General features: G+C 42.0%; 2 protein-coding genes across 3 annotated transcripts; one reads left to right on the top strand and one right to left on the bottom strand.

The window, feature by feature from the left end:
* The first annotated feature begins 208 nt into the window (after positions 1-208).
* Positions 209-8,719, top strand: LOC116617769 (claspin). Its single transcript, XM_032380732.1, has 6 exons — positions 209-648; positions 891-987; positions 2,939-3,155; positions 3,873-3,939; positions 5,481-7,281; positions 7,569-8,719. Exons 1-6 carry the CDS (start codon positions 331-333, stop codon positions 7,844-7,846), a joined length of 2,778 nt encoding a protein of 925 aa, XP_032236623.1. The 5' UTR covers positions 209-330; the 3' UTR covers positions 7,847-8,719.
* Positions 8,720-13,706: 4,987 nt separating this feature from the next.
* Positions 13,707-18,643, bottom strand: LOC5511419 (methyltransferase N6AMT1). Of its 2 annotated transcripts, XM_032380762.2 has the most exons (7): positions 18,364-18,643; positions 17,872-17,958; positions 17,488-17,578; positions 17,034-17,117; positions 15,714-15,767; positions 14,670-14,757; positions 13,707-14,403 (listed from the first exon to the last, which is right to left on the bottom strand). In XM_032380762.2, exons 1-7 carry the CDS (start codon positions 18,492-18,494, stop codon positions 14,291-14,293), a joined length of 648 nt encoding a protein of 215 aa, XP_032236653.1. In that variant the 5' UTR covers positions 18,495-18,643; the 3' UTR covers positions 13,707-14,290. The 2 variants fall into 2 exon arrangements, with proteins under 2 accessions (XP_032236653.1, XP_032236654.1); XM_032380763.2 differs by lacking the exon at positions 17,872-17,958.

Below are 18,643 nucleotides of genomic sequence, written 5' to 3'. Positions count from 1 at the left end.
ATTTTTTTACTATTCCTTTATATAACTCTCTTCTCTCTAGTCTCCCCCTTAACCATGTATACCATGACTTTTAATAGATCAAAATATATGTAAGATATACTACTTTTTTACCATCAAAGACTAAACGCTTTTTTGTCACAGCTTGTTTCGTTTTGTCTTGACATGGACCGGAAGTTACTCCAGAGCTTCCGGTTTACCGGCTCGCAAAGCCCTAAGGGATTGTTCTAAAGAATCATCGAAGGTGTGTGTTTGGGACCAAAGTTGTTTACAAAATATGCCGAAATAACAGTGAAACGAGGATCCTAAATCTGATGCAATACAAGCTTAAGGATGAGGCTCAGCTTGATTTCCTTGCTGTTGATTCTGGTGTGTCCACAATCCACCAAATCCGAGAGTTGTGAGGAACTTTTTAAAGCTCTTTCTGATGGCGGAAGTAACCGATGCGATGCAATTCTGACTGAAACGTCCAGGATTAACTTGAATCGAGCTGAAATAATCCAGTTTCGAGGATGGGGGAATCGGCTTAGGACTCGCTCTGGTTCGAGCTGCAGTTTGGTATCTGTGAGGGTTTGTAATATGCAAAAATGGAAGCGATCTGCGGAGGAATTTGGCAGCGTCTTTCCTGATTTCCGACCACTTCAAATGGAGGTATCTCTTTTCATCACGAAGTTCGAATAAAATAATAAGACCCAAGGAATTTTTAAACTATGATATAGTTTTGGCACTAAAATACATTATATTTACTAGGTATTTGTAGCGCACGCCGACAAATACAAATAAAACTGTTATATCAAGATTAAGTATGTTTAGTTTTTTGCCTTTATTTCTTATCGTTTATTCCTATTAGTATTCATAAATATATAAGTAAGTTTTGCATTCTTTTCCCTCAGATCAGCAACAGAATGGGGGAGATGTCGGATGGTGGTATAGTGGTCACAAAGCTTCGCTGCCTTCGCCATGTTTGTTATGTGGTTATTCGCCCCCAAGGTACATATAAGTAAATAGCATCCTTATCAAGTCACGCATTCTTAGGTTATAACTGATTTTTTTGTTCTCGAGGTTTCTATCTCGTTTCTATCTGTTGAACTATATAAGGTCCTTCATTTCGAAACCCAATGTTTTCTTTTAGTTTCACTCCATACCCATTTTTTTTTTCAAGTTTTCATTGTTGCATCAGCAGTTCATTGTTAGTTGGTTTTGTATATGAGAGGTAATGGTGCTTAGCTCATTTTGCATGCATGGGTGGTGCACCAATAATTTGCTCATACTATTGTTATGGGATCTTTGGTTCTCAGTTCATCAAAGTTGACGGAGAAGTAGTAAGGATATTACAGTATTATCATTTATCTTACCCTAGTCTTCTAACAATTAGTCACCCTGGTCTTCTAACACTTTGTCACCCTGGTCTTCTAACACTTAGTCACAACACATAGTCACCCTGGTCTTCTAACACATAGTCACTCTGGTCTTTTAACACTAAGCCACCCTGGTCTTCTAACACTTAGTCACAACACATAGTCACCCTGGTCTTCTAACACATAGTCACCCTGGTCTTCTAACACTTAGTTACCCTGGTCTTCTAACACATAGTCACCCTGGTTTTCTAACACATAGTCACCCTGACTATCACGACTGCTTCTCGGAGTGGGGCCATGTCCCATCTGGGGTACCCCAAGGAACCAAGCTAGGGCCCTGGCTCTTTCAATGATCAATGACCTACATCCACCTGGGGCTCAGTCGTGGAAATATGTCGACGACACCACTTTAGCCGAAGTTGTCCCGAGGGATAGCTGTAGTAGCATCCAAGACGCTGTATCCTCAGTAGAGCTATGGTCGACTCGCAACAAATTACAACTGAACTCGGATAAGTGTAAAGAAATGGTGATCGATTTCAAGAGAGTAGAGCGTCAGTTTGCTCCTCTCTCTATTAATAACATAGAACTTGAACGGGTCGATCATGCAAAAATCCTTAGTGTAACAATCTCAAACAGCTTACAATGGAACTCCCACATTAATGACACTATAGAGAAGGTCAATAAGCGCTTGTACTTTCTTGTTTTGCTTAAGCGCACTATAGTTCCCGTATCCGATATCATTGGATTTTATGATACCTGTGTGAGACCTATTTTAGAGTACTGCGCGCCCTTATCCTATCACGCAATCCCGGCATATCTTAAAGAAGACCTAGAACACATTCAGAAAAGTGCGCTCTCCATTGCATCGCCAGCGATGCCCTACCGCGACATATGTGTTAATTATGGTATATGCTCACTATATGATAGGCGCAAGGCTTTGTGTGACAAGCTCTTGTGTGACAAGCTCTTTGTGTGACTATGTAACACATAGTCACCCTGGTCTTGTAACACATAGTCACCCTGGCCTTCTAACACTTAGTCACCCTGATCTTCTAACACTTAGTCACCCTGATCTTCTAACACTTAGTCACCCTGGTCTTCTAACACTTAGTCACCCTCGTCTTCTAACACATAGTCACCCTGGTCTTCTAACACTTAGTCACCCTGGTCTTCTAACACATAGTCACCCTGGTCTTCTAACACATAGTCACCCTGGTCCTCTAACACATAGTCATCCTGGTCTTCTAACACATAGTCACCCTGGTCTTGTAACACATAGTCACACTGGTCTTCTAAAAATTAGTCACCCTGATCTTCTAACACATATAGTCACCTAGTCACACTCTTCCCCCTGGTCACACTCTTCCTCTGGTTATCAAAGTTTTTAGCATGCAGCACGTTTTGTCAAGGCATTTCTTTAGGGAGGTGCTTATTCAAGGTTCTCCTTTTTGATAAGGGGCTTTATCAGGAAGGTGCTTTTTTGGGCAATTATTGTTTTGTTGCTCTTTTTTGCTGAGATTTACAGAAGAAGTGCCAATACATATATTGCTACAATTAATAACCTCTCAATTTTTTCTCCGCAGTGCATAGTGCAAATCCTGAAAAAGAGAACTTATCATCCCGGCGGGTGTCCAGAAGACTTCTTGGTATTCATTCCACCAAAGATAGTCACCGTTCCCCAGGCGTCCAGAGTTCAATGATAAGTGGTCAATTCCTGGCGGCAGTGACCATCATTGTTAGTGTTCTGGGAATGGTTGTAGTTGTGGCTTTGTGTGGATCTTGCAGCAATGATTTTGATGAGTGAGTGAACAAAGGATGACTTGCAGTCAGAGATTCATGCATTCCAGCATTTAGCAGCAGAATAATAACAACAACTTAAAGTGACTTATTTAGTGCAAATCAGCCAGGATTTGTCAGAAAGGACTTATTTCAATGAGATATTTTATTTTTTGTCGCTCTCTGGATAACCTGTGTTTCTGCTTGAATTTGCCACTTAAAAAGTCATGTGCAAGCTGGCTATTATTGATACTATTCCTCCAAGAGCAGGGGAAGGGGACTATAGGCTGGCTATATTTGATAATATTCCTCCAAGAGCAGGGGAAGGGGACTATAGGAGAGCACTGTAATTGTTTTTCCTTTTGTTTGCTCACTGGTAGCCCACCATTATGCAGCAAACCTCATCCTTGGAAGTTCTACTTATTCTTTGTTTTTCTGGAAAGGGACAGGCACGGCTCTCAGCTGCCTTGAACCTAGGTGGGCTACCTGTGGTTTACTTTTTTTTGCAAAGAGATTCCAGATGTTGAAAAACAAGCTTTCTTCAGTTGCTGGGCCTTGACATACAAAATGCCATGAGCTCTTGTATCATTAATGATTAGAATTCCCCTTTTTATTTGAAAGTTTTGCATTTTAAGCATTCTTACAGAAATATTTTAATGATCTTAATGATAATTTTGTTTTCTTATAAACTATTCTGTCTGCTGTTGCTGTGGTTTCACTGTTAATTGGTTGTTTCTACAGCGGATTAAGTGACAGAGAAGACAAGAAAGATGTGAATGTGATAACAGTTTCTCATGTTACAGTAGAGGTAAAAGGCACACTTTTGTTGCTTATCACCACACCCATGGCTTGTGTATATATACCCGTAGTAGGTTAATATGCTATGATATCACCTAATACTTATTAGGTACAAGGGAATATGCTATGATATAATGTAATGCATTTCACCACATCCAGGGTCTATGTATATATACTCATATTGATTAAGTACAAGTTAATATGTTATGATATCACCTAATACGTATTAGGTACGAGGGAATATGCTATTATATCATCTAATACGTATCATATTGATTAAGTACAAGTTAATATGCTATCATCTAATACGTATTTGTACAAGGGAATATGCTATGATATTATGTAATGCATATCACCACATCCATGGTCTATGTATATATATACTCATATTGATTAAGTACAAGTTAATATGCTATCATCTAATACATATTTGTACAAGGGAATATGCTATGATATTATGTAATGCATATCACGACATCCATGGTCTATATATATATAATATATACTCATTTTGATTAAGTACAAGTTATATGCTATGATATTATCTAATACATATTAGGTACATGGGAATATGCTATGATATTATGTAATGCATATCACCACATCCATGGTCTATGTATATATATTCATATTGATTAAGTACAAGTAATATGCTATGATATCATCTAATATGTATTAGGTACATGGGAATATGCTATGATATGATGTAATGCATTTCACCACATCCATGGTCTATGAATATATAATTACTCATATTGATTAAGTACAAATAATATGCTATGATATCATCTAATACGTATTAGGTACAAGGGAATATGCTATGATATGATGTAATGCATTTCACCACATCCACGGTCTATGTATATATACTCATATTGATTAAGTACAAGTTAATATGTTATGATATCACCTAATACGTATTAGGTACATGGGAATATGCTATGATATGATGTAATGCATTTCACCACATCCATGGTCTATGAATATATACTCATATTGATTAAGTACAAGTAATATGCTATGATATCATCTAATACGTATTAGGTACATGGGAATATGCTATGATATGATGTAATGCATTTCACCACATCCATGGTCTATGAATATATACTCATATTGATTAAGTACAAGTAATATGCTATGATATCATCTAATACATATTAGGTACATGGGAATATGCTATGATATTATGTAATGCATATCACCACATCCATGGTCTATGAATATATACTCATATTGATTAAGTACAAGTAATATGCTATGATATCATCTAATACGTATTAGGCACAAGGGAATATGCTATGATATGATGTAAAGCATTTAACCACATCCATGGCTTATGTACATATACACATGAAACGTAAGTTAATATGTTAATCCAATGTATATAACGTAACATGCTATAATATGTAATTTATATAAAGTACAATTTAACATGCTATAATATAATGTAATTATATAAAGTACAAGTTAATATGCTATTTAGTGAATGGAAAGTCGATGTTGTCTCTCACACCTGCTTTATTTATCACGTTTTTTTTTACATCCTAGGAGACATCTACACCACCAAGTGCACATAGTCTAGAAAACGTGCAAACCCAAGTTACTCGGGAAAGCCTTGCAGGATGCGCTCCTAAACATGACGAGCGTACATCTGGAACCGACTGCATTGTCTCAGAACTGGGTAGAAATACGCGAGATTCCAAGAACCTCGAAAACGGCGGAACGCACCATACAGCATCCCCGCAAAGCCTGGAAAGTTCTGGAACCACGTCTGACCAGTTCCCAAGGTCAAGTGGAAGCCACCCGTCTAGAGCGTCTGTCCCACATGGATCAGGATCGATAGCGTCTGTCCCACATGGATCAGGATCGATAGCGTCTGTCCCACATGGATCAGGATCGGTGGGGAGTAGAGATAGTGCAATAGACATGCCACCAGGGTCCCTTACCTCAAAGGAAACTGTTGGCCGAGATCGTCACCCTAGTCGAGAGTCTACTGAAAGCCTCGATCAACAAACTCGGTACTCTAGCCAATCACATCATTCTCTAGAACGACACGTGACTTCTAACAATTTGCCTGCTAGGAACCGACCTTCAAGCCAATCGGAGCAAAGACACGTAAATTCACAGAGCTCGGCTAGAGAGAAATCTCTGAGCCAAACAGAGTTCAAGTTTTCTGAAGAGAGTCATGTTACTTCTAAATCATCTCACGGACAAACTGAGAGAGCACATACTGAAGACAAAGCGACAGTTAGCTCTGAAAAGAGCTCTGGCGAAAAAGGAGAAGGCAACAAAAGACAGAGTAAATCGATTATTTCAAAGTTACGACCTGGCAGCATTCACGGCAAGGAAAAGAAAAAGACTGACACAGACTCTGATAAAAAGTTCCGGCGGAAATCATCAAAACAGAAAAAAGATGTTGTTCTTCATGTGGACCAGGCGGAGAGACCACGTGTCGCCACGCCCCCTACACACCACAAAGACCAGCACCGAGGCTTACCCCTACCCCCTCCCCCTGCATCCAAGCTCTCGACCAATCAGGGTGTTCCATCCAATAGCGAATTACCACAGGACGATGAGTATGAGATTGTCGATAAGCGACAAAGGTCGATTGAAGGTACGGCTGACGAGCAGTACGCATGCGTACACCGTAAGTATGACGAATTACGGGCTGGCGAAGGCAGGGATCGCGAACCGTCTGAAGTATATGACGTCATAGCGGATGACAACGCCACTCAACGCGCCTCCGCCGCCAGCGATCACTACGATGTAGTCGAGTTTAAGCGTCCCGCACCTGCGAGGGACGGGTCGGAACCCGCGGGTTGTGAGTACGCAGTCGTGGACATGCGCGATAAAAAGATCAGTCGAGTCAAACAGGAAATGAATCGCGCATCGACCGGAAGTGATTTGTACGAGATAGTGACTGATGACGTGAAGACGGTCGCGTTACAGACGGACCGGACGGACCAGGATCATGCAGAGTCCCGGGAAAGAGATTACTCAAAGGCCGTCCCCAGCCCTCCCCCTGTCTCTAGTCTCATTACAGTCGCAGACGTGCGGAGGAGGACTAAAAGCGATGAGATGGAGTTTGAGACCCCCCCGGAAAGCCCTCAGAGTCTGGACGACCAGGGGGGCGCAAAGAAGAAAGAGCATACCTACGCAAAGGTTGATAAGTCTAAGAAGACACGGCATTCCATGGAGGGTCACGTGACAAGAAGTGTCGAACACGTGACCACCCCTAGGGGGGATCTCACGAGTGAAGAGTTAGCGCAGAGAATGATCTTTGATGACGTCTCGGACACACCGCCCCCTGTACCCCACTCACTTTACGCGGAGATAGAGAAAAAGCAAGGTAAAGCCTATTTAACACCCTGTCTACACCCACCCCCCTCCACATGATGACGCCTCGATTACACAGCTCCCTGTTTCCCACACACTGTAAACGGAGATGGAGGTAAAGCAAGGTAAAGCCTTTTAATGGTCCCTTACCCCCCACCCGCAATTTGGGGGCTTTCAACACTCTCACGTGTTTGCTATAAGGGTATTCGCTGTGCCTTAAACACTCCTTCCCTCCCCTACATAGGGCTACTTCATATCAGTACCCCTCTGATCTACTACCTGATTTTTTTTCCATTCCAGCTGAAGAAGCTAAAAGGCTTGCGCAAAAGATGTCATCCGAGGCAGACTACGAAGAGATAAGAAGACCAAACGACGAGCCAGGCAAGTCAGCTACAGATGACTACGATGAGGTGACAGTTGTGGAGAAAACAGCGCAGGAGGATGTGATTCGCAGAGTCAATACTCACGTGACAGCACCAAGCGATGAGTATGACGAGATTGACGGGTCTGCGATGAACCGACAGGACGATAATCACGTGTATGACATTGTAGAAACCAGTAATCGCTCATCGCGCTGACGAGAGTGAATATCACGTGATGATCACGTGTATCACATTGTAGAAACCAGCAATCGCTCATCGCGCTGACGTGTATGACATTGTAGAAACCAGCAATGGCTCATCGCGGCGGAGTGCAATGATCACGTGATGGTCACGTGTATGACATTGTAGAAACCAGTAATCGGTTATCGCGGTGGAGATTGCGATGATCACGTGATGGTCACGTTTATGACATTGTAGAAACCAGCAATCGCTCATCGCGCTAACGAGTGCGAATATCACGTGATTGTCACGTGTATGACATTGTAGAAAAGTAGTGGGGTTTGGCTTTCGCACATTTCTTCTAAATCCTCCGTTTGAAGGGATCTCGGTTTTGCTTCATGCATCTTTTGGGGACATTTTGTAAGAACGTTCTATCAATACTTTGTAAACTTTAGCTTGATTTTTTGCACTGAAAATTTAGACATCAAACACAGTTCCCACTCTGAATTCCAATGTATACAGAAATATTTTAATAAGAAATAATTTCAGGAAAAGCAGCAACACCATTTCATTCTTTAGCCTTACTCAGGTGAGGTATTTCAGTAAACTTGAATAGTTTAAAGCATTCATTTTACCCCGGAGTTGGCGTTCTTCGTTCTAGTTTAGACGCCGTTTCATCTGCAACTACAAGCAAATGAACGAAGTCGATTTTTTTTATCGTCATTTACATGCGTTTACACTTGGCACGGTACATGAAGTCGGTCTCTAACTACGCCCTAGTGTTTAGACGTATTTAGTGCAAAGCTCCTCAGCGTAAAACACAAGTGACTGCCTTTTAGTAGTCCTAATGCCTACATTTCATTCCTAACCATTATACGTAACACTAATAAAGGTGTTTTAACAAGCAAACTGGTTGGTTAGCTGAGTATTGCGTGCTTTCTAACTTCTGGCGTTAATATAAGGAAGGTAGCATCCGACACATGCCCTCGTCCTGGCCCTTAGGGTATAGAATCTTGATATGGAGCATATGTCCTCGTCCTGTCCCTTAGGGTATAGAATCCTGATATGGAGCATATGTCCTCGTCCTGTTCCTTAGGGTATAGAATCCTGATATGGAGCATATGCCCTCGTCCTGTCCATTAGGGTATAGAATCCTGATATGGAGCATATGTCCTCGTCCTGTCCCTTGGGGTATAAAATCCTTATATGGAACATATGTCCTCGTCCTGTCCATTAGGGTATAGAACCCTGATATGGAGCATATGCCCTCGTCCTGTCCCTTAGGGTATAAAATCCTGATATGGAGCATATGTCCTCGCGCTGTCCATTGGGGTATAGAATCCTGATATGGAGCATATGTCCTCGCGCTGTCCATTAGGGTATAGAACCCTGATACGGAGCATATGCCCTCGTCCTGTCCCTTAGGGTATAGAATCCTGATATGAAGCATATGTCCTCGTCCTGTTCCTTAGGGTATATAATCCTGATATGGAGCATATGCCCTCGTCCTGTCCATTAGGGTATAGAATCCTGATATGGAGCATATGCCCTCGTCCTGTTCCTTAGGGTATAGAATCCTGATATGGAGCATATGCCCTCGTCCTGTCCATTAGAGTATAGAACCCTGATATGGAGCATATGCCCTAGTCCTGTCCCTTAGGGTATAGAATCCTGATATGGAGCATATGGCCTCGTCCTGTCCCTTAGGGTATAGAATCCTGATATGGAGCATATGGCCTCGTCCTGTCCCTTAGGGTATAGAATCCTGATATGGAGCATATAGCCTCGTCCTGTTCCTTAGGGTATATAATCCTGATATGGAGCATATGCCCTCGTCCTGTCCCTTGGGGTATAAAATCCTTATATGGAGCATATGTCCTCGTCCTGTCCCTTGGGGTATAAAATCCTTATATGGAGCATATGCCCTCGTCCTGTCCATTGAGGTATAGAACCCTGGTATGGAGCATATGCCCTCGTCCTGTCCATTAGGGTATAGAATCCTGATATGGAGCATATGCCCTCGTCCTGTCCATTAGGGTATAGAATCCTGATATGGAGCATATGTCCTCGTCCTGTCCCTTGGGGTATAGAATCCTGATATGGAACATATGTCCTCGTCCTGTCCATTAGGGTATAGAATCCTGATATGGAGCATATGTCCTCGTCCTGTCCCTTGGGGTATAAAATCCTTATATGGAGCATATGCCCTCGTCCTGTCCATTAGGGTATAGAACCCTGATATGGAGCATATGCCCTCGTCCTGTCCATTAGGGTATAGAACCCTGATATGGAGCAAATGCCCTAGTCATGTCAATTAGGGTATAGAAGCCTGATATGGAGCATATGCCCTCGTCCTGTCCATTAGGGTATAGAATCCTGATATGGAGCATATGTCCTCGTCCTGTCCCTTGGGGTATAAAATCCTTATTGGAACATATGCCCTTGTCCTGTCCATTAGGGTATAGAACCCTGATATGGAGCATATGCCCTCGTCCTGTCCCTTAGGGTATAAAATCCTGATATGGAGCATATGTCCTCGCGCTGTCCATTGGGGTATAGAATCCTGATATGGAGCATATGTCCTCGCACTGTCCATTAGGGTATAGAACCCTGATACGGAGCATATGCCCTCGTCCTGTCCCTTAGGGTATAGAATCCTGATATGAAGCATATGTCCTCGTCCTGTCCCTTGGGGTATAAAATCCTGATATTGAGCATATGTCCTCGTCCTATAAAATCCTGATATGGAGCATATGCCCTCGTCCTGTCCCTTAGGGTATAGAATCCTGATATGGAGCATATGCCCTCGTCCTGTTCCTTAGGGTATAGAATCCTGATATGGAGCATATGCCCTCGTCCTGTCCCTTAGGGTATAGAATCCTGATATGGAGCATATGGCCTTGTCCTCTCCATTAGGGTATAGAATCCTGATATGGAGCATATGGCCTCGTCCTGTCCCTTAGGGTATAGAATCCTGATATGGAGCATATGGCCTCGTCCTGTCCCTTAGGGTATAGAATCCTAATATGGAGCATATGGCCTCGTCCTGTTCCTTAGGGTATAAAATCCTTATATGGAGCATATGCCCTTGTCCTGTCCATTAGGGTATAGAACCCTGATATGGAGCATATGCCCTCGTCTTGTCCCTTGGGGTATAAAATCCTTATATGGAGCATATGCCCTCGTCCTGTCCATTAGAGTATAGAACCCTGATATGGAGCATATGCCCTAGTCCTGTCCCTTAGGGTATAGAATCCTGATATGCAGCATATGCCCTTGTCCTGTCCGTTGGGGTATAAAATCCTAATATGGAGCATATGTCCTCGTCCTGTCCCTTAGGGTATAGAACCCTGATATGGAGCATATGCCCTAGTCCTGTCCCTTAGGGTATAGAATCCTGATATGGAGCATATGCCCTCGTCCTGTCCATTAGGGTATAGAACCCTGATATGGAGCATATGCCCTCGTCCTGTCCATTAGGGTATAGAACCCTGATATGGAGCATATGCCCTCGTCCTGTCCATTAGGGTATAGAACCCTGATATGGAGCATATGCCCTCGTCCTGTCCATTAGGGTATAGAATCCTGATATGGAGCATATGTCCTCGTCCTGTCCCTTGGGGTATAAAATCCTTATATGGAACATATGTCCTCGTCCTGTCCATTAGGGTATAGAACCCTGATATGGAGCATATGCCCTCGTCCTGTCCCTTAGGGTATAAAATCCTGATATGGAGCATATGTCCTCGTGCTGTCCATTGGGGTATAGAATCCTGATATGGAGCATATGTCCTCGCGCTGTCCATTAGGGTATAGAACCCTGATACGGAGCATATGCCCTCGTCCTGTACCTTAGGGTATAGAATCCTGATATGAAGCATATGTCCTCGTCCTGTCCCTTGGGGTATAAAATCCTGATATGGAGCATATGTCCTCGGCCTGTTCCTTAGGGTATAAAATCCTGATATGGAGCATATGTCCTCGTCCTGTCCCTTGGGTTATAAAATCCTTATATGGAACACATGCCCTCGTCCTGTCCATTAGGGTATAGAATCCTGATATGGAGCATATGCCCTCGTCCTGTACCTTAGGGTATAGAATCCTGATATGGAGCATATGCCCTCGTCCTGTCTATTAGGGTATAGAATCCTGATATGGAGCATATGCCCTCGTCCTGTCCATTAGGGTATAGAATCCTGATATGGAGCATATGCCCTAGTCCTGTCCATTAGGGTATAGAATCCTGATATGGAGCATATGCCCTCGTCCTGTCCATTAGGGTATAGAATCCTGATATGGAGCATATGCCCTCGTCCTGTCCATTAGGGTATATAATCCTGATATGGAGCATATGCCCTCGTCCTGTCCCTTGGGGTATAGAATCCTGATATGGAGCATATGCCCTCGTCTTGTCCATTAGGGTATAGAATCCTGATATGGAGCATATGCCCTAGTCCTGTCCATTAAGGTATTGAATCCTGATATGGAGCATATGCCCTTGTCCTGTCCATTAGGGTATAGAATCCTGATATGGAGCATATGCCCTCGTCCTGTCCCTTAGGGTATAAAATCCTGATATGGAGCATATGCCCTCGTCCTGTCCATTAGGGTATAGAATCCTGATATGGAGCATATACCCTCGTCCTGTCCATTAGGGTATAGAATCCTGATATGGAGCATATGCCCTTGTCCTGTCCCTTGGGGTATAGAATCCTGATATGGAGCATATGCCCTCGTCTTGTCCATTAGGGTATAGAATCCTGATATGGAGCATATGCCCTCGTCCTGTCCATTAGGGTATAGAATCCTGATATGGAGCATATGCCCTTGTCCTGTCCATTAGGGTATAGAATCTTGATATGGAGCATATGCCCTCGTCCTGTCCCTTAGGGTATAGAATCCTGATATGGAGCATATGCCCTCGTCCTGTCCATTAGGGTATAGAATCCTGATATGGAGCATATGCCCCTGTCCTAGATGCCACGACACATTTTTTTTTATTAGTTTTTGACTGTTTTTTTTTTATTAGTAGTTTTATAAGTAGTTTTTTTATAAAGAAAATATATTTGACGACCCCTTAATATACCAATAGCATCGAGGTTGATTTAACAGATAACACGTCAAGGGATTAAATTTTATCGTGGGTTAGGGCCAGGGTTAATGGACCTTTCAGAAACCGGCCGCTGATTTTTTTTCTTCACTTGGTCGTATTCGAATGCTCAATGGCAGCTGTAATGTTTTCACAATACTTCGATCTTATAAATTCTGTTAGGGGAGGGGAAGGTGAGAGATGCAGTCGATTGACAAGACAGTCGACTGACAGTCGATTGACAAGATAGTTCTTCCTTGTTTTAGATAGCTAGATAGTTCTTCCTTGTTATAGATAGCTAGATAGATAGTTCACTACTTTGTAAGGAAGAAGGTTCCAGGTACATATTGTTCTTGGAAGGAACAAATAGTTAAGGCCAGTACATTGGCCTTATCCTTCCGTCACTAGTCCCTTGGTTATTAATCCCTCGATTACTAGTCCCTCGATTACTTGTCCCTCGGTTACTAGTCCCTCGATTACTTGTCCCTCGGTTACTAGTCCCTCGGTTACTAGTCCCTCGGTTACTAGTCCCTCGGTTACTAGTCCCTCGGTTACTAGTCCCTCGGTTACTAGTCCCCCGGTTACAAGTCCCTCAGTTACTAGTCCCTCGGTTACTAATCCCTCGGTTACTAATCCCTCGGTTACTAGTCCCTCGGTTACTAATCCCTCGGTTAATAATTTACTAATCCCTCGGTTACTAGTCCCTCGGTTACAAGTCCCTCGGATACTGGTCAGTTACTTATCATGGGGAGAGGGGAAATCTTAAAATGATAAAAATACCCATTTATCGAGTAAAATCAGCTAGGCTCGATGGAAAGGCATCATAATCTAAAATTATTTACAGGGACTTTTGTGGATCCTAGACTAATGTCCAGTAGAGTATCTTGTCTGGTTTCTAGTTTAGATGCTTTCAAATTTATATCAACACACAAGCAAAAAGTTACCATGGACTACATTTCTGACTGACATCTAATGCAAACGCTTCCACGAATCTGAGATTCTTGTGAAAGATTTTCAACATCTCTTGCAAACGCTTCAACGAATCAGAGATTCATGTGAAAGATGACGACATCTCCTGCACCCACCAATTAGAGATTCTTGTGGAAGATGATGACATTTTATGCGAACGCTTCCACCAATCAGAGATTCTTGTGAAAGATGACGACATTTATGCAAACGCTTCCAGCAATCAGAGATTTTTGTGAAAGATAACGACATCTCATGCAAACGCTCCCAACAATCAGAGATTCTTGTGGAAGATGATGACATCTTATGCAAACGCTTCAACCAATCAGAGATTCTTGTGAAAGATGACGACATTAATGCAAACGCTTCCCCAATCAGAGATTCTTGTGAAAGATGACGACATCTCATGCAAACGCTTCCACCAATTACAGGTTCTTGTGCGAAAACCTAAGGATAGATAATCGTTCACAACCTGCTTTTCGCTGTAGCACTGTTTCTCCATGAAGGCCATACTTTTCAAGAAAACAGATTATATCATCTAAAAAGAAAAAAAATCGTTAAATACTTTTAGCTAAATCGACATTGATTTGAAAACTGGTGGATAATCGATTATAAACCTGAGTATACTCTTACAAATTTTCTTTAATAAGACTTCTTCAAGTCAGACACCTTTTCAATATCCGGTTATCGATCACAACTATTTGGGTATTTATGTGTATTATGGATGTAAACCTGTGTATAATGGATGTAACCTGTTAAGCAGGTATTTCTATGGCATTAGCTTAGTGTGGTACAAGTACACACCTGGTTTGTTTTCAGCTACAGCAACAAGATAGAAACATCCTTTAGGGGACAGCAACGAAGACACAACAGGCAAGAGGCGATCTGTAACCTAGACAACAGACAAGAGGTGATCTGTAACCTAGACAACAGACAAGAGGCGATCTGTAACCTAGACAACAGACAAGAGGTGATCTGTAACCTAGACAACAGACAAGAGGTGATCTGTAACCTAGACAACAGACAAGAGGCGATCTGTAACCTAGACAACAGGCAAGAGGCGATCTGTAACCTAGACAACAGGCAAGAGGTGATCTGTAACCTAGACAACAGGCAAGAGGCGATCTGTAACCTAGACAACAGACAAGAGGCGATCTGTAACCTAGAAAATACGCAAGAGGTGATCTGTAACCTAGACAACAGACAAGAGGGGATCTGTAACCTTAACAACAGGCAAGAGGGGATCTGTAACCTAGACAACAGACAAGAGGTGATCTGTAACCTAGACAACAGACAAGAGGGGATCTGTAACCTAGACAACAGACAAGAGGGGATCTGTAACCTAGACAACAGGCAAGAGGGGATCTGTAACCTAGACAACAGACAAGAGGGGATCTGTAACCTAGACAACAGGCAAGAGGGGATCTGTAATCTAGACAACAGAGAAGAGGGGATCTGTAACCTAGACAACAGGTAAGAGGGGATCTGTAACCTTGACAACAGAGAAGAGGGGATCTGTAACCTAGACAACAGGTAAGAGGGGATATGTTACCTAGACAACAGGCAAGAGGTGGTCTGTAACCTTGACAACAGACTAGAGGGGATCTGTAACCTAGACAACAGGTAAGAGGGGATATGTTACCTAGACAACAGGCAAGAGGCGGTCTGTAACCTTGACAACATGGTTTTGTTTTGAATCTGGGTTTTCCTGTATAGTATATACCTTTTTCAAAAAACGTTGTCAGTGCAAAATGGCAAATGGCGATTGGGAAATCTATTTGCCATTCGCCATTTGCACTGACAACCTTTTTTGAAATAGGTGTATATTATTATAAGAGGGTGTTATACCTGCCTGCCATTTATCCCACCAGCCCATGACGCTTGTATTCCTTCACTTGCAACCTGTTAAGGTTTATGGCACACACAGAGTTATAGCACTAAGAGAATTGTCATGTCTTGCAAAAGTAATTGTTAAGGATGGGAAATGAAGATGCCAACAACAAAAACACAAATTGGCATAAAGTGTTACTGTATATATTTATCATGGAGGCAAGGAGGTACAGCTAGAGTCCCATCAAAACAGAGATACGTAAGCACATTCTGTATGAAAACCACATAGCCCCATCAGCTAGACTCCCAACAACAGAAATACACATTACATGTTAAAGCCTGTTACTCCCAACAACAGAAATACACATTACATTTTAAAGCCTGTGACTCCCAACAACAGAAATACACATTACATGTTAAAGCCTGTGACTCCCAACAACAGAAATACACATTACATGTTAAAGCCTGTGACTCCCAACAACAGAAATACACATTACATGTTAAAGCCTGTGACTCCCAACAACAGAAATACACATTACATGTTAAAGCCTGTGACTCCCAACAACAGAAATACACATTACATGTTAAAGCCTGTGACTCCCAACAACAGAAATACACATTACATGTTAAAGCCTGTGACTCCCAACAACAGAAATACACATTACATGTTAAAGCCTGTGACTCCCAACAACAGAAATACACATTACATCTTAAAGCCTGTGACTCCCAACAACAGAAATACACATTACATGTTAAAGCCTGTGACTCCTAACAACAGAAATACACATTACATGTTAAAGCCTGTGACTCCCAACAACAGAAATACACATTACATGTTAAAGCCTGTGACTCCCAACAACAAAAATACACATTACATGTTAAAGCCTGTGACTCCCAACAACAAAAATACACATTACATGTTAAAGCCTGTGACTCCCAACAATAGAAATACACATTACATGTTAAAGCCTGTGACTCCCAACAACAGAAATACACATTACATGTTAAAGCCTGTGACTCCCAACAACAGAAATACACATTACATGTTAAAGCCTGTGACTCCCAACAACAGAAATACACATTACATCTTAAAGCCTGTGACTCCTGCGTCTTTTTGGATAAGGACTGAAGGTAGAGGTTCCACCTTCTGCTGCACTTCAATCCCCTGTACTGTATAAGAGGAAATAAAACAACCACAAGGGTGCTGGCTTGTACCATCTTCACACTCACTGTAAACAGCCTGGAGCAGTACCTGGACACTAGCAAGTCTGATTGTGTCTTATGTGGTGATAAATACTCAACATTTCATATATACCCATCATGCCTTGCAAACCTTACCTCATCAGTAGGTGTGGCAACATAAGGAGGGTTAAAGAGTAACACATCAATCTTTCCTTTAAGCCTTGAGTACATTGAAGACAACTGAATATAAACAAACAAGCTAATTTGGGGGTAATGCAAACATTTAGCAATAAAAAATTGGCATTTTTTTATGTCTACACAAGCACTGAAAAACTGCAATTGAGAATTTGCTAAAGTATATCGCACCTTTGTCTTGGGAAAGGCAAATAAAGATAGGAGGGGCTGTCACCGTAGTCTTGGGGAAGGCTAATAAAGCTAGAAGGGGTTATCACCGTAGTTTTGGATAAGAAAAATAAAGCTAGGACGGGCTGTCCCCGTAGTCTTGGGAAAGGCTAACAAGCTAAAGAAGGGCCCATCTCCTGGGAGCTGAGTCTAAAGAGAGATCAATGCTGTTACTGTGCATTAGGGTAGGGAACAAATTTCTACTCACCAGATCAGTGACAACTGCACTCACTGTGCAGCCATTTTGCTTAGCTGTTCTTGTCGTACATAGTGCCGCCTTGGCGTTTATATCTGTTGCTCTGTAAGATGACAATTAAACATTCTAAATGTTTTTTTTTAGAGATTACTAACCCTACTACACTCTCCCTAACCTTTTATCTGTATTTTAAGTCTTTATTTTTACATCCCTAGAAATGCTTACATTAAGTATTCTCTTCTATTGTGAATCATAAACAGCAAAAAAATACACCCAAATTATTACTTTTTTTGCAAACTTGTGGCCATCTTTTGTAAATACAGTGTATGATTGTGAGTCTGCTAACTTTCAAGCCACCGGATATGTTTCATAGATATCTAACATACTGTAACTTACATATAAAGTGAGTGAGGTCCTGTGATACTTGCAAGAAATGTTATCAGCACCCCAGACCCACTGCCAACTTCCACACAAACGGATGGGCTGAACACAAACACAAATGATACTGTTTTGATTGCTAAGACTGCTGGTATGGTAACACATTCTCATTTGGTACGGGTATTGCCTAACACATTCTCATTTTGCACGGGTATTGCCTAACACATTCTCATTTTGTACGGGTATTGCCTAACACATTCTCATTTTGTACGGGTATTGCCTAACACATTCTCATTTTGTACGGGTATTGCCTAACACATTCTCATTTTGCATGGGTATTGCCTAACACATTCTCATTTTGTACGGGTATTGCCTAACACATTCTCATTTTGCACGGGTATTGCCTAGTACAGTGACACATTTTTATTTTGTATGGGTCTGGCACTCATCTAGTCAAGGTATGAACAAATCCTAGAGTTTGAGTGAGTGTCTATCACAAAGATACCTGACCTTATCTCATGGAGAAGCTGAGCGTCTTTCTCAAGTGCATCCATCATGAGGAACGAGTCCTCGGCGGGTTCATAGACCAATTCAAAATCCTCGGCGGTAAGATGGGAGACTGAAGGTGTGGAAAAAGTCATGCTAGCAAAAGGCTGAAAGAAGCTAGCAGGGGTGATAACTTAATCTAGAGCTCTCTTTTATGAAGTTGCAAAGAACAGAGATTAAATATAATAAAAGACGAGTACTTCGCCCCTTTGTCCGCCATTTGTACTGCGAGGAATGAGAAAGA

This window comes from Nematostella vectensis, chromosome 11 (assembly GCF_932526225.1).
Source record: "Nematostella vectensis chromosome 11, jaNemVect1.1, whole genome shotgun sequence".
In the NCBI taxonomy this organism is placed as follows: domain Eukaryota; kingdom Metazoa; phylum Cnidaria; class Anthozoa; order Actiniaria; family Edwardsiidae; genus Nematostella; species Nematostella vectensis.
The sequence above is the reverse complement of the archived record's forward strand: the minus strand, read 5'-3'. Positions and strand labels throughout refer to the sequence as shown.